The sequence below is a fragment of the Nilaparvata lugens genome, chromosome 11 (genome assembly GCF_014356525.2).
Source record: "Nilaparvata lugens isolate BPH chromosome 11, ASM1435652v1, whole genome shotgun sequence".
In the NCBI taxonomy this organism is placed as follows: domain Eukaryota; kingdom Metazoa; phylum Arthropoda; class Insecta; order Hemiptera; family Delphacidae; genus Nilaparvata; species Nilaparvata lugens.
The window spans coordinates 29,716,332-29,739,911 of record NC_052514.1 but is presented as its reverse complement, the minus strand read 5'-3'; the positions used below and the strand labels follow the sequence as shown (position 1 = coordinate 29,739,911).

Genomic DNA, 23,580 nt, shown 5'->3' with positions numbered 1-23,580 from the left:
TGTCCTTTTTTATTTTCAATTTTAACATATGGGAACATAATATAATACTTTGTAACCTCGTCACATTTCAATTGAAAGAGAAAACATGACTGATCTGCTTATGTGAGGACATATTATAAACCAGTTTTATCCTATCGGTCTTTTGATTCTATGTTGAAAATGTTATTTCTTGATCTCCACCACAAAGGCATTCGAATAGGAAATGGAAAATGAAAATGGAATGAGAATATCCTTCATTTGGCGGAATGAAAGAAAGGGCCATTAGGAAAAATAAATGGGCTTGTAACAAAATTTCAGCTTCAATAATAATGTGCATAAAAGAGAATAATAATAGCGGTAGGATAAAATAACAATAAATATAGCAGGAGAATAGAAATAATAGAGAATAAGCATGATGGTGGAAAGAAGGTCAATGAATATATTCCTGTCGTATATTGTGATAAGCTGCTTAGAGCAGATGAATATTACATGCAGTTGAATTACATGGTTGAAATACATTAGCAGCATCTGTTGAAGCCATAATTTCCTAACTGCCCATTTCAGCGGCAAAGTAGTTGGTTGGCGAGATTTTGTGCCCATTTCAACTGCTGCCCCGTTAATTACATCCATTCCGTGCCCATCATAAAAAAGTAGAGCCCAATAATGCTCTTACGTCCTTGATTTTACAACAGATTGTTACTTTTGGGCTGTTAAGAATGGCCGTATTTTTTGAGATTCCCTTCAGTGCTGAACGTAGTAGGCAAGGTTTTAGTAATGGTTTTAATTTTATTGCTATGAAAGGGGTTTCTTGCCGAATTATTGTCATTTCCATTGAACCTTTTCGCTTTTCAATGTGTCACCTTTCCTTTTCATCTATCCAAGGATTTTTTCTCCAAAACATTCCAACTCTTATAGCTCTTCAAGCTGTAGAATTATCAACCTTCTTTAAATCATACTTACAGGTTACATGACTTGTATACATAAAATGTGGGTGTGCAAAATAGGTGTTCAAACATGTAAGTTACTACAAATTCAGGAAACTTATTTGTAACTTGTAAGTCCAGGATAACCTAGTTTTCATGTATGCTATTCATGATTTACAAAGAAATGCTCCCCTTGTTGTATGGATTCATGGATTATTATAAAAATAATAATATGTATAATTTTTAAATCATATCATTAATTTTTCCATTGTGTCTTATTTTACAGGGAGATGAATCATCTTCAGAATCCAAACAAGACAAACAAAAAGATGACCCAGTAGTAGACCTTTTCCCAGATGACGATGCTGATGATAGAAATAGTAAGTTTTATTGAAAATTCTTGCCATTTTGTTCTATTTTAGCTTATTATTTCACGTTAAAAAATTCTTATTTACTCATTATTATGGGCATATTTACTTCAAACGATAACATCCTATTGGTGATGGTTTTTCAATATTTCTTATCATTTTCAATATTACAGTATTCGCGTGTACATATTATATAAACGCTTCCTACTCACCGTATGCTGCTGCTTCATATTGTCTACTTTTAAAACTAAAAAGTATACATTATAGAGATCCCTGTTTTTGAAGTAAACAACATTCAATACTTACTTGAAGAGGCCGTAATGCGTAATATTATGAGAATATTGTAAAATTTTGAAATTCATGTATCAAGCTTGAGAAAATTATCCATCAAGCTTTGTGAGAATTGACACTTTTTCAACTTCTATCCGATTATAAACTGTTAATGCAAGAGCATCTTGATGAATACGATTCATTGATTACACATTCTAATTGACATCATGACACGATCTCATTATCACCATACATTTCATGAATCATCTATTCATAATCTTATTCTATGATTGAAATTCATTGGAATATATTGAGTTGATATTGTTTCTAGGAGATGAAGAACTTGGACAGAGAAATAATAATGATGGTAATATGTCAGTGAGTAACGATGGTACGTCCAAACTGATCATTCAGTCGAAAGTAGTTTACATTGTGAGGATTTCTACATTTCTATAATTAATCATAAGCAGCACTGCCATTGGATTATCGCTTAGCTGCAAAGAAACCCCCAGTAAACGTCTGCTGTAAATTATAATGAAATTTGGTAGAATTTGCCAAAAATAGTGCTTGAATTTGGTAGAATTGTCATTTTATAATTCATTAATTAGAACAGACACCTGAAAATCAATTCATTTCATGACTTTCAACTAGTTTTCAAGTGTGCGATTTGATTTTTTTAAGCAGTTGATGTAAAAGTGATTATTTTCATCCCTAATTGATCAGAAATTCCATTTGTACTCCGAGGGCCGCATTAGTAAAGTATGTTTAAGTGTGCTTAGTTAGCCAAAGCACACTTTGGCGAACCAATCAGAATGAATCTTAGTAGCCAGATTCTATTAGCTTGTTTAACGCTTCTACTTGGTTCCTGACACCTTTGGTGCTTGGCTAAGCATGCCTAAACAACTTTTTCCAAAACGGCCCTGAGAGTGTTGCATCACTGTGTGTGTTTTGGAGTTGGTTTTTTGACTATTGTATTTATAATATTGATACTCTTTATTTAAGATAGTATCTCTTGTTGTTAGTTGTATTCATCCTCCCCTCTTCTTAGTATTTAGAAGTTTTTTTGAGAAGCAGATGCAATATTCAAATAACTTGAAAACTAGAAAAAAAATTTGACTCACTTTCCAAGTTATCAAACTCAAGAATAAGCTACAAATTGCATCCCACTTTTCAAAAATTGAAAAAAGTTTTATAGTCAACCATCAATAATTATGTGTTCCACAAACTTCTTGAAATGTGGTTTTTCACTTCAACCATTTGTAAATAGGTATTATACACCTCATATTCGTTGTAAAATTGTAGGAATTAACACTTCAATGAAGAATTGATAAACTCATATTTGTAACATTCGTGGTTTATCACCACAGTTAATACCAATGTAATATATTAGATATCAATCATAATAATGTTAAATTCTCACTATTCTTTGTTCGCACTATAGCCAAAAGTTTTGTGTTACATTTTTCAATTGAAGGTGCTGTTCCTACCAATGTAAAACGATATGCGACGCTTCAGATGATACAAAAGTAATGCCATCCAGATCACTTCATCCAAACATCCAAATGTTACGATCTATCAATCTTGACGATTTTTGATGTTATAAGAACACATTTGAATCATTGTAAAGATGTTTGGCTGATATGGAATCGCGGGACTATTTTAAAAAGGTTTATCGTGTATTATCGCATATCATTGACGTTTAGCACTGGTGGGAACGGCGCTTCAGCTGTTTCATATGTTATTTTAGTCTTGAGTGTTAGATTTTCACATCAAACAGAAATTACAGTACAGTATTACCGAAATCAAATTCATGGAATGTTCTCGAAATGGTATGTGGTCAGGATGGTTGGATCTGGAAATTACAGAATTTTATCAGGAAATTGTGTTATCTTTCACTCATAAGGTATTACTCATCAATCGTGAGTTGAAATCATGTACCTATCAATCTTGACGATTTGTGATGTTATAAGAACTCATTTGAATCATCGTGAAGATGTTTGACAAAAAAATATGGAATTCTCTGTTATTCAATTGATACAGAATGTGTTGGTTTTTTCTTTAAGATTGCTACAAGTATTCTTGAATCTCACAATCATGCACTTGATGCTATATCGTTTTCAGCGAAGCGTTGATTATTTTATTGATTTGAAATGTATTCTTTGGTGAAATAGTATTTGCTTAAGCTGCAATAGCTGTATGGCAATACTTTGAAATTATTGCATCGCTGATCTATCAATATCTACCAATTTTGATTGATATGATTGCTCTCACTTTACTTGAAGTAGCATGTTTTTAGATTTTGAATTTTATGAATTACTTATTAATCTTCAGCTCGAATTTAAAGGAACCAGTGCTCCAACCGGCTATATTCACATATAATAATTATATCCATAATATTTATTTCGATAATAATTGTTGATCACTCATTTCAATTATATAATAATCAATTATTCCTCTTTTTCAACCCTGTAATTATTCCTCTCTGTTGTTGCATAGTCATTTACATTCAGTTTACACTAGAAACTGTGGAATTTCTCCATAAATGAAATATATGTTATCAGTTCCTCAAATTATGTGGAACTGATAACATCCCTATCATTAATTCACCTTGACATTTTAATTCATTTATTATTCATCAATACAATTACAAGTCATTGAGAGCAACAGCCATAGCCCAAAACTGTTCTACTCCCAAATTCTATAAATAGTAAAATTTTCAAAATATAGGTTATATTCTCACTTCTAAGAACTTAAGTCCAATTTTATGTCCAAAATGAAGAAAATAGTAATTTTGAATTTAGGTGGATGAAGCACTGAATTACAGTGTGGTCCTCGTTATAGTGACAGTACAGTATTTGATTAGAAATTGGGTTGCTATCATTCGACAAAGCAGATAGCGCTATTCTTTTCCAGCTCCGCAAGGTTGTCAGATCGTTTTTTAACAATGTATAAATATAACTAATTAACAAAATATGTAATATCATTTATCAAAATGAATTATTTAGTAATTGAAAAATATTTCAGTTTCTTGGAGAATATAGTATAATTTATTGATTATTTTAAACAAGAATGAACAATTGATATCACATAGGATATACCAGTATCAGCTATCTTTTGTAGAAGGCAGTGGCAAGGCGGAAAATCAACAACGCTGTTCCTCTATCTTTCTGTATTGCAATTAAGATGTGGACCTCACTATAGTGTAAATCTGTCTGTTTCTCTCTATCGACAACCTCAAATTCAAATTCATTCCATTTTCAGAAAGTGTATATTTTACAATACATTCCCCTGAAAATTATTCCTCTAATATGGAACAAGTCCGTGTTTAGAGGGCGACAAACCTGTAATTCTTTTTTCTCTTCGAGTTGCACAGTGATGTTCCCTCCTAACCTATCATCTTATTACGTTGAATAATTAGCAAAACTGTCATTTAATGTGAATATGTGAGCCAGTATATATCGTAACATACATAAATAAAGAACTGTAATCTAATCTCATGTAATGTGTTTTGCAGCAATGTCGCCAACCCCGCCGTCGCAGTTTGCGCAACAGGTGAACGCGGGCTACGAGATTCCTGCACGCCTGCGCACCCTGCACAACCTGGTGATCCAGTACGCGTCGCAGGGTCGCTACGAGGTGGCCGTGCCCCTCTGCAAGCAGGCGCTCGAGGACCTCGAGAAGACCAGCGGCCACGACCATCCCGACGTCGCCACTATGCTCAACATACTCGCGCTTGTCTACAGGTACCTACTACATAAAACTCATGATCACAGAATGGAAACTATCCAACCAATGCTTTTTACATGGCACAAATACTAGACACGTCACGTGACTGAGCTATCTTGTTAGAAAGCTCCAATCCTGCTCTTTTGATTGGCTCGCGGCAGTGAACGAGATCAGTAAAGTGATCCGAACCTCCCATCAATACGATTACAATGCAGAACTTTCTAACAAGATGGCGGATTTTTGTGCCAGGGTACTAGCCGAGTTTCCATACTGTATGTATAAACCCATAATATGATTGGATATATATACAGTAGAGCACTGATTATCGGGACATCGGTTATCCGGACGTCCACTGGGTGATACAAAGAAATTGAAAATCTTCTAAAACCCTCACCTATTATGTATTTCAGGCGGCTAATTGTTCCGCCACAATCAATGTGTAGTACAACATTTTAATAAATAGAAGATGCTGTATCTTATTGAATTACACAACATGGTGTAATAGTTTACTTAGAGGAGCAGACTTAACTACCTAGCTAGTTTTAGGTGCTTACTAGTGCTTACTATAGTGAGGCCCACGTTATAATGTGGTTGTTTGTTTAGCAATGGTATTGATATCCTTGTCTATCATTCAATAAAGCGGATTGCGCTATCTCTTTCTCGCGTTGCTCTGTTGCCAGATCGTCTTTTAACAATGAAGATTTAATAATCTATTAACAAAATATTTCATCTTAATTATGAAAATTCGTTATGAAATTATTGCAAAATATAATTTCTTGCTCAATAAAATATAATTGATTATTTTAAACTAGAATGAACAGTTAATATTACATCAATAAACCTGTATCAGCTACCGTCTATAGAAAGCATTGACAAGACAGAGGATCGGCAACTTATTTCTCCTATCTTTCTTCACTGTCATTATAACGTAGAACCATAGAGAAACAATAGCGTAAGTAGATATCCCATGGCATAGGGCGTTTATGTCGTGGCTTTTAAATCGCATTGTCGATTTTTACTGTTTTGACCGGGTGAGAGTGTATGAACGGCACAATATGAGAGACTACCAGCGTCATAAAGCTTCACAGGAAAGAACTACGTAGACTATCGGCTTGAGATAACAGTAAAAGTTGCGACATAAACGCCCTATACCATGGGATATCTACTTATGCTATTGTTTCTCAATGGTAGAACTCACTATAGTTCTTATTCAATTGTTACATTGGTAACAGTAGCCTACTCACATATTTTGCCAAGAACTCTCTTATTACAGAGGTTCATGAGATGGACCAGTGCCGAAATCGATATTACTGTTGTCAATAACTAATAATCTAACATTTTCAAATAATGTAGCACTGGTTTTTTAAAAGTGTTTGAGCAGCAATTTCATTTACATCAATACAGGAAGATGTTTTTGTCGAACTGAGAAGAGGAATTCTTTTGTGAACTATGTCATTCTTCTGAAACACCATTTGTAAGATAACCCAATTATTAAAATTATCAACAGGGTTGCTCCAATTTGAATAAGCTACGCCCCTTAATAGTTGAACATTATTTTTTTTTATTCATTGTCACATTACATCAAGTTTTTGAGTTTCACTCACATGACTGGTGACATGTCAGTATTACTAAATCTAAATTATTATATAATTACTATACAGTATTGTCAAGTGAAAATAATGAAAAATAATTAATAATTGCAATTATCCATTGTATATTCTTCTGCATTAATTTCAAAACATCAATAATTTATTCAATTATTCATTGTTTTAGGGATCAAAACAAATACAAAGAGGCTGCAAATCTTCTCAACGATGCGTTGGCGATTAGGGAAAAAACTCTCGGCGAAAATCATCCAGCGGTAAGTACGAATATAATAATAAATTATTGTGTACAAGCATAAAAAAGGTAGCATAAGTAGTTTACTATTTTTTCTTCGTGCTACAAGCTTGATTCAGATAATATATATATATTTTATTGTTTATAGTCATAAAATACCTCATAGTTCCAACACGAGAATAATAGTGAATAAAATCTTCTATATAAGGCTAGGCACACACCAGTTAGTCAAGACAAGACAAGACATGATCAGACAAGATTAGTCACAATACTTCACATAGTTGCTTATGAAGACATGTCTAATTGCAATGACTAATCAGTGTGTGTTGCGTCATAAGCAACAATGTGACAGTATTGTGTCTGATCATGTCTTGTCTGGTCTTGACTAACTGGTGTGTGCCTGGCCTTAGATGATTCAATATTTATGATCTGATTATATGATCATACATGGGGGAAACTGTAAAATGGGGGACTTGGCGTATAGAAGCATTAATCTTGAGCTTATTCATTTATTGCATCCATTAAGACAGCCACAAAACATAATATACAATATGATCGGTCGGGTGAGGAAAACAGGCAGAGCTCAAACTGTATTCCTCCCGAATTTTGATGGATGATATCATGAATATCATCGTATCGCTGTTCTTTATTATAGTGAAGAATATGTGAAGGTTTCGATTATTCTTATATAGTTCGATTAGTTTGTATAGTTGTTGTTTTGTTTGTATGTGATTTGTGTCAGTATTGTTGAAATTACACTGCATTAATAAAATGTCATTTAATTTATTGGAAAATTTCTGTTATAGCTTTAATGTATTTGTTTGATTTCAGGTGGCTGCCACCCTGAACAACCTAGCAGTTCTGTATGGTAAACGTGGCAAATACAAGGAGGCTGAGCCACTGTGCAAGCGAGCCTTGGAGATCAGGGAGAAAGTGCTAGGCAAGGACCACCCTGACGTTGCCAAGCAGCTCAATAACCTCGCTCTCCTTTGTCAGAATCAGGTAACACATCAGCCAAATCTATCAAAGTTCAAGTAGGCTACATTGTAATAATCGTTCAGTCACAAGAATCCCGACGTTCAGCTATGACTATCTCTGATAGCAAACTAATTGTTATAATCTCCAGAAATCTGTACTTTTAAAAAAATTAATACTGTAGTAGAACAAGTCGACTATGGTTTTGAAACTGTAACGTTTACGACAGTGAATTTTCTTGTTATCGTAACTCTATAATAATATCTTGACACAATAACCTAGCTACATTTGGACTGTTGTATAAATCAGAATTGGAACCGTTTTGGGCGTAAGTTAGACTGTGGTACTTTTCTGTAAGTTGTGTAATTCTGAATGATTAAATAAATAAAACAAACTCTGAAACTTCAAGAAGAAATAACCAGTAGTTGAAAAATTGTTTTTGTTGTAAAATCTCTGACTGTTGTGAATAAATTACACGTGTAACAAGTGAATAAGGTCGTTAGAATTCTCTATTCAGCAATAGATGAATAAGAGATGTAATGAAGATCCTCTATCTTTCAACCAACTATACCTGTCTTTAAATTTCTTCGATTCATTTTAAATTTTCCAACAATTATTCTATTCGTTCTACACAATGTTTTTTGCTACATTTTTGAAAATTAACTTGATAGCTTCTTGTTTTTTGATACCTCATTAAAATAATTCGAATTATCCTTCTAGGGAAGATACAAGTAGTTGAAGATCCATCTCTACCATCATCTCAAACAATTTTCCAACTATTGTCTTCTAATTGTCTTAATCGTTCTTCACAATATATGTCATGAGATATTTGAAAAGTCCCTTTGTTTAAATAATAATATTACTTTGATATATGCTAATCAATTTTCAAACTACTCAGATTCCAGTATTTTCTTCTATACACAATGTTTCTAGCGGGATTTTGGATTGTATTGCTGTTTTCTAATACCAAATTAGGATAATTCGAATAGTCTTACACCCGGTTGCACAAAGGTTTCTTAACTTTTAATCCTGATTAAATGCCAAGAGAGCATTTCTTCTCACAAATACCTTCTCTGATTGGTTCTCATGAAATTTAATCATTATGAAAATTTAAGTTGTTTTTGTGCAACCGGGCTTTAGTAGGATAAATACGTCGAGGTGGAACAACATTTTTGTTCTTCCGAAACCAATTCTAATTACTTGACTGTTGGTTCTACAAAATTTCACTCGCTATATTTTTGAAACCTCTTCCAATACTAATAATATGAAATCTTATATTTGTAATCTTTACTAAGGAATGACTTCTGATCATTTGAAATCTTCCTTCAAGGGCAAATACGAGGAGGTGGAACGGTACTACCAGCGCGCTCTGGAGATCTACGAGTGCAAACTGGGCCCCGATGACCCGAATGTGGCCAAGACCAAGAACAACCTGGCCTCCTGCTACCTCAAGCAGGGCAAGTACAAGGAGGCCGAGATCCTCTACAAGCAAGTGCTCACCAGGGCGCATGAGCGGGAGTTCGGCACCATTGACGGTAAGTGCGACTAGTTGACCCTGCATTGTTCACAGCTCATCACAGCAACATTAAACACTTGCCTCAAAAAGACTAGAACGTGATAAATAATCTGAATTGTATTTTGTTTTTGAAAGAATGCAATCTCATAATATCTCATTTTGTGAGAGAAGCTTATCTCTTGAGACTTGCCTCAAAAAGACAGAAAGTGATAAATAATGTGAACTGTATTTTCTCATTGAAAGAATGCAATCTCATTTAGTGAGAAAAGTTTATCTCTTCATTTGTGCTGCTGGAACATTGAACGTTTAAAGAACTTTGAATAAACTTGCTTTCATTGTGAACTGTAAGACTAGGCTGTTTTCTGTAAGTGGGCCAATTGTTTCTCATCATCATCTTGAAAGTACCATGCTAGTATGATTCTGTTATTTATTTGCCGCTCCAAGCTCCAACTTCATTCAATCGTGATCAACAGGACTCTAAACTATAATATGGATTATTGATACTTTATTGAGAAAAGTTTATTCACTAAGTGAATGGACCAATAATCTATTGTTCTCAACATCTGAATAAATGTTACCCATTTTTGCTGCTTGAACTTTGAAAAAATTGTCTTGAATCTTGATTGAAAAAATATGTTCGTAAAGTGAGATTTGATTGTTGAAAAAATCCGGAAATTGTAGATATTTTTCTCATATTAAAGGTTTTGGCAGTTCTATGATAGCGAAAAGTGATTCAAGATGGATTTTAGGCAACTGAGCTCGTAGAGGATGAATTTATCTACAATTTGTAATCAATCGTAAGTTTCTATGATGCATCAGACTCGTTTTAGAAACTCTTGATCAACAGTAAATTACGAAAAAAATGTAAAAACTGAATCGCTATTTTTAAAATCTTAACTTCCAATTGTTTTGGAATCGAAAGTATTATTTATTGGAGTGGGTGGAGGGGGACAATTTTCACATTCTCACTACATTTGGACTGTTGTATAAATCAGAATTGGAACCGTTTTGGGCGTAAGTTAGCCTGTGGTACTTTTCTGTAAGTTGTGTAATTCTGAATGATTAAATAAATAAAACAAACTCTGAAACTTCAAGAAGAAATAACCAGTAGTTGAAAAATTGTTTTTGTTGTAAAATCTCTGACTGTTGTGAATAAATTACACGTGTAACAAGTGAATAATATCGTTAGAATTCTCTATTCAGCAAGAGATGAATAAGAGATGTAATGAAGATCCTCTATCTTTTCAACCAACTATACCTGTCTTTTAAATTTCTTCGATTCATTTTAAATTTTCCAACAATTATTCTATTCGTTCTACACAATGTTTTTTGCTACATTTTTGAAAATTAACTTGATAGCTTCTTGTTTTACCTCATTAAAATAATTCGAATTATCCTTCTAGGGAAGATACAAGTAGTTGAAGATCCATCTCTACCATCATCTCAAACAATTTTCCAACTATTGTCTTCTAATTGTCTTAATCGTTCTTCACAATGTATGTCATGAGATATTTGAAAAGTCCCTTTGTTTAAATAATAATATTACTTCGATATATGCTAATCAATTTTCAAACTACTCAGATTCCAGTATTTTCTTCTATACACAATGTTTCTAGCGGGATTTTGGATTGTATTGCTGTTTTCTGATACCAAATTAGGATAATTCGAATAGTCTTACACCCGGTTGCACAAAGGTTTCTTAACTTTTAATCCTGATTAAATGCCAAGAGAGCATTTCTTCTCACAAATACCTTCTCTGATTGGTTCTCATGAAATTTAATCATTATGAAAATTTAAGTTGTTTTTGTGCAACCGGGCTTTAGTAGGATAAACACGTCGAGGTGGAACAACATTTTTGTTCTTCCGAAACCAATTCTAATTTCTTGACTGTTGGTTCTACAAAATTTCACTCGCTATATTTTTGAAACCTCTTCCAATACTAATAATATGAAATCTTATATTTGTAATCTTTACTAAGGAATGACTTCTGATCATTTGAAATCTTCCTTCAAGGGCAAATACGAGGAGGTGGAACGGTACTACCAGCGCGCTCTGGAGATCTACGAGTGCAAACTGGGCCCCGATGACCCGAATGTGGCCAAGACCAAGAACAACCTGGCCTCCTGCTACCTCAAGCAGGGCAAGTACAAGGAGGCCGAGATCCTCTACAAGCAAGTGCTCACCAGGGCGCATGAGCGGGAGTTCGGCACCATTGACGGTAAGTGCGACTAGTTGACCCTGCATTGTTCACAGCTCATCACAGCAACATTAAACACTTGCCTCATAAAGACTAGAACGTGATAAATAATCTGAACTGTATTTTGTTTTTGAAAGAATGCAATCTCATAATATCTCATTTTGTGAGAGAAGCTTATCTCTTGAGACTTGCCTCAAAAAGACAGAAAGTGATAAATAATGTGAACTGTATTTTCTCATTGGAAGAATGCAATCTCATTTAGTAAGAAAAGTTTATCTCTACATTTGTGCTGCTGGAACATTGAACGTTTAAAGAACATTGAATAAACTTGCTTTCATTGTGAACTGTAAGACTAGGCTGTTTTCTGTAAGTGGGCCAATTGTTTCTCATCATCATCTTGAAAGTACCACGCTAGTATGATTCTGTTATTTATTTGCCGCTCCAAGCTCCAACTTCCTTCAATCGTGATCAACAGGACTCTAAACTATAATATGGATTATTGATACTTTATTGAGAAAAGTTCATTCACTAAGTGAATGGACCAATAATCTATTGTTTCTCAACATCTGAATAAATGTTACCCATTTTTGCTGCTTGAACTTTGAAAAAATTGTCTTGAATTTTGATTGACAAAATATGCTCTGACGAAGTTTGGGTTTGAATAGAATCAATAACATTGTAATAATGTTGAAAAGTCGTCTACAGTAAATTATCATTTGTGCAACTGAACTAGTCTCATTTTTCATAAATTGATGGAGAATCACGTTCAGTTATGAGTTGACGTAATCATATTCTTCGTTTAGATGGTTCGAAAATTAATTCAAATAAAGATAAATGTTCAAAAATTGATTCAAATGAAGATAAATGTGAATATCCATTCACATGTGATAAATATAATTTATGAAAAAGTTCTATAATTGAAGAAACAACTTTGAATTATTGCAAAAATCCCAACATTACGTTCTTTTTTTAAATCTGAGCTTGGAATTTTGAGGTGTAAATGAGAGAATTTCCTTTGTTAATCAATTTATGATATTTGATTAAGTTTTTAAAGTTGTATGTTGAACTCCTATGAAGTTGGAGAATGAGTTACATAAAGTATATATGGAGGGGTAACAAAAGCTTCATAATGGATAGATTGTAGCACAAAGTTCCTTTTCATTTAGTTTAGAGCTGTAGGAGACTGAAATGTCTATAAATGATTTTTCAAACTCACTATTTGGTTTTTCATTGTATTATATAAAATTATCATTATTCTATATTTCTTTTTTTGAATAATAGGTTCTTCAATCGATATTTTTTGGTCTATTTATTTCTAATCGCTATGAGCATTTTATTAAGTACAATTTCACTCATTAGTGTTGTATTTTTTAGACCTCAGTGAAAAAGAAAAAGAGTTCAATGATATCCCAATTTTGGACTTATTAGACTCCAATCAGTGAAGTACTGTATTTAGGACAAGTCATGGCTTGTGTAAACCTGGAAACTATGTAGTAGTGAATTATATTTAAAATATTATATTTCATTGGCATATTAGTATGCCAAATTCCTCCATTGAATGGTCAAATTTCTATGGTATTTTCTCATCAATAGTTATGTATACATTTAAAATATCTTACAAATTGGTGAATTAATGGATTAAGATGTTGACACTTGTTTATTCCTAGTATACTATGCATACTATTCTTATGGTGCTGTAAAGGTTGTTCGAAATTCATGATATGATAAAAATTAAAGGATTTATTATGTAGTTGATAGTAGTTTGTATAAATATAAAATATTTTTGTAATGCAAATTTCCTACTCTTATTAAAATGAAGAAGACCTTACATAATGTTTTACTATTAAAATATTTGGGGTTTTTTGTTAGATGAATTATTGGAATTTAAGGTTGTACTGTACATTGAAAATAATGGGAAGATATCCTATTTTTTGTTTATCCATTAAATAATATGAACATGATAAAGTATAAAGTTTTGACAATTTTACTCTCTTATATTATAAATATAAAACATATTAAAAATTTATTGAATTTGTTTTCAATTTCAAGGAAAGTTATATTTTGTGTATATACAACATATGAATAGTTTTTGAAGCAGCTTTGAGAAGTGCCCATAGTTTTTGCAGTAGTTCTTAATATCCTGTTACTTTTTCTAACAGAGAATCTCGGCTTGATCTATATTTTGTTGAATTAGATTATATAGAATGCCACATACCTGTTTGATGTACTTGCAGGGTATAGTTTTCAATACATTGATTCTCAACATGAAAAACTTAATAGTGTATTTTGTTTTTTGTTTAAGGAATTATTGTATTAACTCATCACTTTTAGTTTATTATTATAGTTTTCAAATACATGTTTCGATGGGCATTACTGTCACCCCTTGGATATTATTATCTCTCGATTATGTTTTCGTAGATATTTCAATTTAAAATAAGTTAGGATTTGATATTTTCATGCAAGTCCAATTAATTAGCTCAAGTTATGCATGAATGAAAATTGCATTGTTATTTGAGTAAAAATGTCTGAATAATGTAGTCTCTATATTCAAGAAACCACCTTTCTGATATTGTATACCAAAGTTATCAATTAGTGTTGTGTTCATATAACTCCGAGGTAAATATCCACCCAAACCTTATAAACTGTACTTTGTGATCTGTGTAGGCATTAAAGTAGTTTATAACTTGTTAATTAGTAGGGGGTTTCATCTAGTATATCATTACTTTTGTTAATATTTAATTATTGATATATTATGTAGGTCTCTGGAACCAAGTTCTCTAGCTTATATTTAGAATCTATTGTTTGAGAAAAATGTATAGGAAAATCTAGAAAGTTTTATAGTTTTGTAAGTTCGATTGTATTTCTCACTGAGTGGAGGACTTTAAACTATTTGTGACTTTATTTGAAATTGTTTGTAATGAGATCTCATACTCAGGAGTCCAGAAAATCATTCAAATAGAAGATATTAAAAAATGGAAGAATTATGAAAATATATCTTCCCTCATATTATATTTAACTATAATTTACTTATGAATAACCAAGTAAAATATACCTTGTGTTATGACTTATTAATTATTAGTTATGACTTGTATGAATGATCAGAAATTGAAACCTTACACAATTATCATATATAAAATTATTCATTATTTAACCGATTTATTGTTTTCTCATCGATTTTCCAATATTGATACGAGTGATATATTTTTAATATATATAAAATTTCCAATCTGAAATTTTCAGAAGTAGAAGGTAAAAAACCATTTAATTCAATAATTTTGCATGTTATCAATTTTTTCTTAAGTTATCTTGTCACGAACAAATTGAGTGGAAGTGTGTTATAAGTTTAGTTTTTTAGTTCCATTTTTATTTTGAGGTTTAACATGAATCAGTCATGAGTTTAGGTAAGGAGTAGATCAATTAGTCGTCAGAGGGAAGCTTTATTTTGTTGAAGTTTTTCAAGAGATTTCTTATTTATATTTTAAAATGAATCTTTATTTGGTAGCTTATCCTTTTTTGAAGATGGAAATATGAATAATTTGTACTTAAAACTAGATAAATGAAAGAAAAATTGCAGACTATGTACCTAGCTTTTTTCTGTTGAATAAAATATCAGTTACCAATAAATTATTTTATTTTTATTGCCATTCCACTATATTCTATTATTGGTACATTAATATTATTGTAAGATATTCATCATTACATGCAAAAAATTATTCTCAATTTCCACAATAATTCAATTTATTTACACACACACATACAAGTTTGATACAAATTAACAAAAAGAATACATGCAAACAACAACAACAATACACATTAAACCAAAATAATAAGAAAGTGGTGCAAAAAAACAATAAAATACGAAATATTATAACTTATAATCATAAGTTTACTTTTTTCTCATTTACAAATTTGAACTCATTACTTATTAACCTGCGTTCGTAGATATTATTTTTAATCATAATCTCAAAAAGATAATTCTATACTGTCTTATTACAATCATGAAATGAATATATTGTTCTTTTACAGTAAAAATTCTAATAAAAATCGTTCTTATCAACCATTACGAATAATTATAACGAATTGTCAATATGAAGAATGTATCAATTACAATCTCCTCGATAAATAATTTTTTGTAATGAAGAATTTTTTTTTTGAAAAATTAATATTATCAGTAACGTCAAGTTTTTGAAGTCAAAATAATACCATTTCATTTTTCAATTCAGTTCAACAATATAGTATATTATGTACAGTGCTTTCTTATTAATTAGAACATGCAAGTATGAAAGTAATGCCAAGTGTATACGTGCTATGTATGAAAACAAAATTAATTTTGAAAGCATGAGGCTACTCCGCTAACATAATAAATGAATATGCTGTTGATTCACTGCACAACTTCGTACTTTTCATTCCTCAAGAGATATGGATAGATTATGGAGTCAGATTATAATTTTCAAGGACTTTTCATCATCGCCTAGAAAAATTCTTGAAATACTTCAAGTTCTTGAAGTTGAAATGGTAAAAATTTTCCATCAACTTGTATACATTGTCAACTATAATACACTCTATGTTTAAAGCTAATTAGTATAATTTAAATGTTAGTTTCGATGGATATATCAAAATTCTTCTTGAAAGCGGAAGAGAAAACTTTTTGATGCAAGATATAACTTAGAGATCTTGAATAAATGAGTACTGGTATGATTAAATTTATCATTCTTCATTCTATATAATTCATTTATCAATTCTCCATGTTCTCAAACTTGAAAAGTAAGCATTATTACAACATGGACTTCAGCCTATGTCAGCCTATGTCTTTCCTACATCTTTTGAATTTCTTCTCTGCGCTAAGTAATGACAATATAAATTATTGGAGAAATTGCAAATTTAGGATATTTATTAAGGATGAAATAATGAAGGAGCTGGTGAAAAGATTTGTAAGGTTTAGTTCATCAAACTTATTATTTAAATTTAATTCATTCAAATTAAAAATGTCAACTGTTTGTTTCATGAAATTCCAGCCTCATTGTCATTTTTGTATTAAAATGCTGTTTTAGAATTTTATTTCCAATTTCTAATCATTGAGTGAACAAAATCTTCAATTAAACATAACTTGCTAACCTCTTCTCATAGTTTTGTTATTGTTTTTCATTCTTCATTATTTTTAAAAGTTTTATAAATTTTTTTGTCCTACCTTCTGTTTTATCCTACAATCTTCTCTAGAGTTTTATTCTATGTGTGTCTTATTGTAAATACTTTTCGCATGTCTCACATGATCAACTGCTTTGAAATCGCATGATTCTGTACAGATTTATTTTTAGTTTGATTCTTTTTTGACCCGAAAGTATTGTACAACAGAAGGCTCAATGAATTTTCAGAGGTTTTTGATAATTTTTATTATTTATTTGAAAGATTACAATTTCATTTTGCATGATCTTATTAATTATTCTGTCCATTCATTTCAAAAGATACCATGTCTACTAATGTTATCATACTCAAACCGTATTTAAAATTTAAAAAAATGGGAAAGTCAGGTATCTGGTAAATTTATCTCTTCTTTAACATTTTTGTTTCCATTTGAATCTTGAAAGGAATAATCACCCGGATTTCCCTATTATATAATGCAATAACATAACTATATTATATTGCAAAGGATTTCCGATTCATCTTTATATCTATTATTTAACTTTTCCAAATTTATTCCCATAGTTCCCATTTAACACCATTATTACAACATGAAAATTATAATTCTCAAGCTCGAGTTTTGAAATATTACAATAATATTTTCAGGTCTAGGTTCCATTAAGGTTTTGTAGAAAAATTATGTTTAATAGTTTTGTAGTGTTTGAATAGGAAACATTATATTTTTTGTGCAAAGTAATGTTCTTAGATATTTTCTAAATTGTTGTTGTTACACACATTGCATTATTGTACTCTTCATTTTTGTCTGTCTTGTGTTGGAATATATAACCTATATTTTTCTAGCTTATGCTATCCTTTGCTTTTTGTCATATTATCCAAACGTCAATTAGAAAATTTCAGTTCACATCTTGAAATTCGAATTTCATTACATTCATCAACACAAAAAGTAGACTCATATCAAATTCTTTAATTAATCAATTTAACAAATCAATCTCTTCAACTCAATGCATAAGAATGTCAGAATAAGAAAATTAGGTCCTTTCATACTAATCCAATATCACAGGTTTTGCAGTTCTAGTTGCAGAAAAACAAAATTAACGTTATATTGTCAGTTTATGAGCTACGATATCCTGAAAGAAGCTTTTCATTCTCATGTCATCTGCACCTGCTTGTTGAATATATGAAACAATTTTTATCAAAAATATTGAACAATTTTTCTTAGAGTAGGAGAATCTTGAAAACTTAACATAGATCTATACGTATAAAAGTTTTAAATTAAATATAATCCGTGAATTTAACGACTCATGTATGTCATAGAGCACAAACATTCAACTTAAACATTGAATATCATTTAAAAAGCAATACAATTTTTATTATTTCTGTTAATTTTTGAATTCCATTCATCGATGAATTTATTGTTCCACGCTCCATGTTCAATTTGAAAGAAATCAGGCTACTTCATGCTTCATAGTATCCAACAAATCAAACTTTTTCTGTCTTTGTATTTGAAAGATAGAACAACATCATCTGGAATAGAATTCTAATTTAATGAAATTAATCGATATAAATTATGTAATCAATACATTGCCAACATACCTAGCTTTTTAAGTCTAAATGAATGCAATTTTTTCACTTAGTTCATGAATCAGATTATTGCCAAAACCAACATCACTTTACAGAACAAGCTCAGGCTGTAGAAGCAAGCCAAAACAATGCATTTCAAACGATTTCTTACTCGAGTGATAGAAAATTGTCGTTCAAAGGAAATTTAATTACAAACTATACTCGCTTGGTTAAACTTGCACAATTGACAATTAGGAATATACTCAATTGAGAGTACTGAAATCTCAATTTCGATTTCATTGTTGAAAAACTCGGCATTCAGAGAGTATTCATTTCAAATTAAAAAGACTTCTATTGTCAAAACCACTGTTTTACTAGAACAATTTGAGATTCTAATTTCGGTTGTTACACCATTATCAATCTTCTAAAAAAATCAGTGGTTTTTGACATCATAAAGATAAATAAACATCAAGTCAATTTCGTTCAATATGGATATTCACCACAACATCACCTTCATAACAACAAAGAAAGAATATTCATTTATTACTCCATTGATAGGGAACTCAGCATTCATGTAAATTCCTGGTTCTGTGCCAATTTGATCATATAATCAATAAAATACAAATTTAAGTATTCATTTACTAATGTATTCATCCATATATTGATTCACAATTCGTTAAAATGATTGCGGGAGAACAAACAGGCACAGCCTGAAACTGATTTTTTTATTAATTTACTGTTCCAAAAGAAGGTTATGTTTCTCTCTCTTGTCTAATTTTCACTGCAAATAAAACATAACATTTTCAATTTTCATAGAAAACCAAATTACAGATATAAAATTTTGAATCTAGATAGTACACCAAATTGAATAACGGATTTTTAATTTATTAAATAAAAAGACTAAGAAATTTTCAAAATATGAATTTCATTTAATATGAGAATTACCACAATATCAACTACACAAAAAAATTAATTTACATAGAAAGCCAAATTTAAAAAATGCAATTTTCAATTTAGATAGAATACCAAATTAAATAACGGAATTTAGCATATGAAGAGCATAAATTATCATCTAAGGAGTACATGTATATTCATACAATAAGAATAATTTTATTTCTTCAATGTCCAACAATGCTATCGGAAACGTCAATCGACCATGACACCGTACATAACTTCAGGTTTCAATCTCACAACAGTAAAATGCGCACAATACAACAATCTATCTATACAAGATGTCTTTCTATTAATATAATAGATGTCTACTCAATCGATAGAAAACTTGATTAGCGTTTGAAAAGTACATGATGTGATCAGTTGCGACCTGAAAACTCTGACACCAGACCTGCGCCAGACAGGTCACTACATATTATTTTTATAGTACATGGATTGTTGTCTTCTAGGCAATCGAATTTGAAGAGTACAAGAGTTCAATTATGTGTGTATCGATCCCAAACCTCTGAAAATTCATGAAGAGTTGTTAGTTGTGCAGTGCGTCTAACGTGTGGTGGTGTGTGTTGCAGGGGACAACAAGCCGATCTGGCAGGTGGCGGAGGAGCGGGAGGAGAACAAGCACCGCGACCGCGAGAATGCGCCCTACGGCGAGTATGGCGGCTGGCACAAGGCGGCCAAGGTCGACTCGCCCACCGTCACCACCACGCTCAAGAACCTCGGCGCACTCTACCGGCGGCAGGGCAAGTACGAGGCCGCCGAGACACTCGAGGACTGCGCGTTGCGTACTAGGAAGGATGTGAGTTGACAACCATAGATTTGGAAATCTAAAAAATAACACAACTACAATACACGATTTGGCCATATTACAGACAGACACAGATTAGCTATTTTTGAGAAAAAACCATCTACAGAGGAAAGAAATATTTTGTGAAGCTACCAACCAAATTCAAATTCAAATTTTATTCAAATTCAAATTCAAATTTTATTCAATCCAATTCACAATATTTACAAATCATGAGAAAAAATAATACAGCTCAACAATAATAAAGTAATAAGTTAATAATTTATAAAGTACATAAAAGTCTAATTTATTAAACAATAACATCAGACAAGAATTCGAACATGCTAAACCAGGACTAATTTGTGAATTTGGATAGAAAAATACTGCTTGCTGAGAGTACAAAACTTTACGTCTGCGAGCAGGAATGAATATCTGATAATTTAGGAATTTATAGAGAAGTAGAAAAATATAAAAAGAAGAAAGAAAGAAAAATTAGCAACCAATCACTCACACATTCGCACTAACCATGCTCACTTTCCAATTCCAGCTCATTTAGCCAATGCATAGCCACCATTATCAGAGTATTTTAACTAAGAAACCACATTGAATAAGGTCTCTAGATAATCAGGCATAAGACCTCTAAGCCATCCAAGAACTTTTGTTTTAAAAACAAGTCGATTTTGTGTTCTTTTAATTTCAAGAGGAATATTGTTGAAAAACTTAGGGCCGAGAAATACAAACGATTTCTGGAAACAAGTGGTATACGATTTAGGAAGTCTTAGTAAATCAGATGTCACTCTCCTAGTTTGATAACTAGGAACATCCCTGAACAACGCATGACCACAGTTTTCAGACATAACATAAAACATATACAATACCTTGAAAACAAAGATATATCTGAGAGGCAAGCATCTGAAACTCTGAAAGATAGGAAAAGAATGTTCATATTCTCCCTCCTTCTTGATGGCACGAACTATGGATTTTTGTATAGTTATTAAGGGCTTCAAGTGACTTATGTAAGTGGAGCCCCAACAATTTATACCGTAGCTGATTTTTGAATCGACAAGTGCAAAATATAGCTGCCTCAGGACACTCATAGGGAGAAATTTATTCAAAAAGTAGAACTTCCTCAGTATTAACAGCAGATGGCTTTTTATATTAGTAATATGATGAGACCAAGTGAGCTTTTCGTCAACAATCACACCCAAATATTTCAATGAGTCAGTTTGACCAACCACCTCACAGTCACAGTCATCACTCGCACAGCTACCATGAAACTTCAGTGCAGAAGGCAATGTCCATGATGTTGATAGTGTAAACAGCATGTATTTTGTCTTTAAAAGATTGAGCTGAATCTTATTGTGTCTAAACCAGAGCAACAGCTTGTTCAAATCATCCTGCATTAATCTTACCAAATTGGGGCCATCCACATCACAATATGCCAAAGCAGTGTCATCTGCAAAAGATACAGACATACCAGAGAACCTGAACGAATAGAGATCATTAATAAAAATGAGGAACAAGATTGGCCCAAGGACTGATCCCTCTGGTACACCACAGTCCACTAACTGAACCTCACTCTTCACACCTCCAATGGCTACATATTGTTGTCTGTCATTCAAATAGGACAAGAACCAGTCATGAGCCACGCCCCTGATGCCAGCATTATACAATTTATTTAACAAGATCGAATGGTTCACTGTGTCAAATGCCTTTTTTATATCTAGAAACAGTCCTGCGACACAGCGTGCTGGTCTGAAGTTGAGACCAGAGAAAACAACTGCCATAAACCTTTCAAGTGCCATTTCTGTATTCATACATTCACGAAAGCCAAATTGGTTACTATAGAAAAAATTACATGAATCAAGAAATTCTAGAAGTCTCCTTTTCATTATCTTCTCCAACAACTTTGAAAATACTGACAGCAGGGATATAGGTCTATAATTGTTCAACTTCAATCGAGAACCCGACTTGAAAACTGGCACCACTCTTGCCAGCTTCATCCCAGAAGGAAACACCCCTGTAGAGAGACTACAATTGAAAATATCAACTAGAATTGGTACTATGGCCAGCGCAACATTCTTCAATAATCCAGAAGATATATTGTCACCCCCATAAGATTTACCATTTTCTAATCCTCTAATGTAAACTAAGAGCTCATCATAGGTAACAGCTTCAAGGAATATAGACTTCTGCTGATTAGTTTCCTTGAAGATATTATGATAGTCCATGTTATCAGCTCCACCATTAGAATTAGCAGCGACATCACTGCCAATGCTAACAAAATACTCATTAAAAAGATTCGACAATCTTTTTGCATCACTAACAATTTCATCCCTGTGTTCTATTTTTAATTCTTTTAGGGGTTTACCAATTTGCAAGTATCAGAAGATTCTCAAATATTTGTAAAGAATTTGAAGGAATATCTGGCGAACCTATCGCTATACTATTTACAAGTGTTTGATGCTAATAATCTTTGACTATTTAAGTTGACAATTTTTTTATTAATTTTTTATTCTTTTTGTATTTTATTCAATTTTTAAATTTATTTTTTAGTATTTGTCTGTATACGCTAGCCTAGCTTTAACCTTAACACTATTCAAATGTATTTGTACATGTTCATGAATAAAAAAAATTGAATTGAATTGAATCTCGTGAAAATTTAGTGGGTAGGCTTTCAAGTTTATAAGTTTGCTACTTGTACCTTGTTTTTTCAGCCAAATTAGATTCATTTATCATTCTTCAAATCAATAGTAGTTATGCAGTATTGCACTGTAGTATAACTGATTTATTCACACTTTACAAATTCATTAGAGATTAAAATTTTAATGTATATTAGGTTTTAGAACAAGACTTCTTTGTTAGGGCGAGGCCACACGATCTTTTTTCAGACTCTTCGGCAGGGCAGGAAGCTTATTAGGCTGACGTTCGGGAATCAGCTGATTCGAGAAGTTGGATGATCGAGAATCAGCCAATTGGAGAGCATCATTCCCTGCTGACTCGTCTGCAAAACGCTTGTATGGCTTCACCCTCATTGTGGTTAGAGCAAAATTAATAAGACTTCTATATTATTGTGATAGGAACAAAATTAATAATACTCTTGTGTTATTGCTATTAGAACAAAATGACTAAGACTTGTGTGTTGTGAGCAGGCACTGGACATAGTGAAACACGCAAAAGTGGCGCAGATCCTTGGCCGCAGTGGTAGCGGTGGTGGCGGAGAGGGGGGCGGTGGAGACCGTCGCTCGGTGCGGAGCTCCCGGCTGGGGTCACGCGAGTCACTCGAGTCCATGCAGTACGAAGCCACAGATGATGTCAGTAACCCATAAACACTTCACTCAATTCAGCATGCCTCA

General features: G+C 32.3%; 1 protein-coding gene across 29 annotated transcripts in view; it reads left to right on the top strand.

Annotated features, from left to right (window-relative positions):
• The window catches only part of LOC111053197 (kinesin light chain), a 168,291-nt gene that overhangs the window by 127,670 nt on the left and 17,041 nt on the right, over nucleotides 1-23,580 (top strand). For 15 of the 29 annotated variants that reach the window (XM_039438088.1, XM_039438089.1, XM_039438090.1 and 12 more), the window contains 7 exons: nucleotides 1,189-1,282; nucleotides 5,055-5,283; nucleotides 7,040-7,127; nucleotides 7,937-8,107; nucleotides 9,411-9,615; nucleotides 20,013-20,239; nucleotides 23,377-23,538. In XM_039438088.1, the coding sequence (XP_039294022.1) occupies nucleotides 1,189-1,282; nucleotides 5,055-5,283; nucleotides 7,040-7,127; nucleotides 7,937-8,107; nucleotides 9,411-9,615; nucleotides 20,013-20,239; nucleotides 23,377-23,538 (1,176 nt within the window). Of the gene's footprint in view, nucleotides 1-1,188; nucleotides 1,283-1,871; nucleotides 1,932-5,054; nucleotides 5,284-7,039; nucleotides 7,128-7,936; nucleotides 8,108-9,410; nucleotides 9,616-20,012; nucleotides 20,240-23,376; nucleotides 23,539-23,580 lie in introns of all 29 variants that reach the window. The other 14 variants (XM_039438095.1, XM_039438083.1, XM_039438082.1 and 11 more) reach the window with 1 other exon arrangement.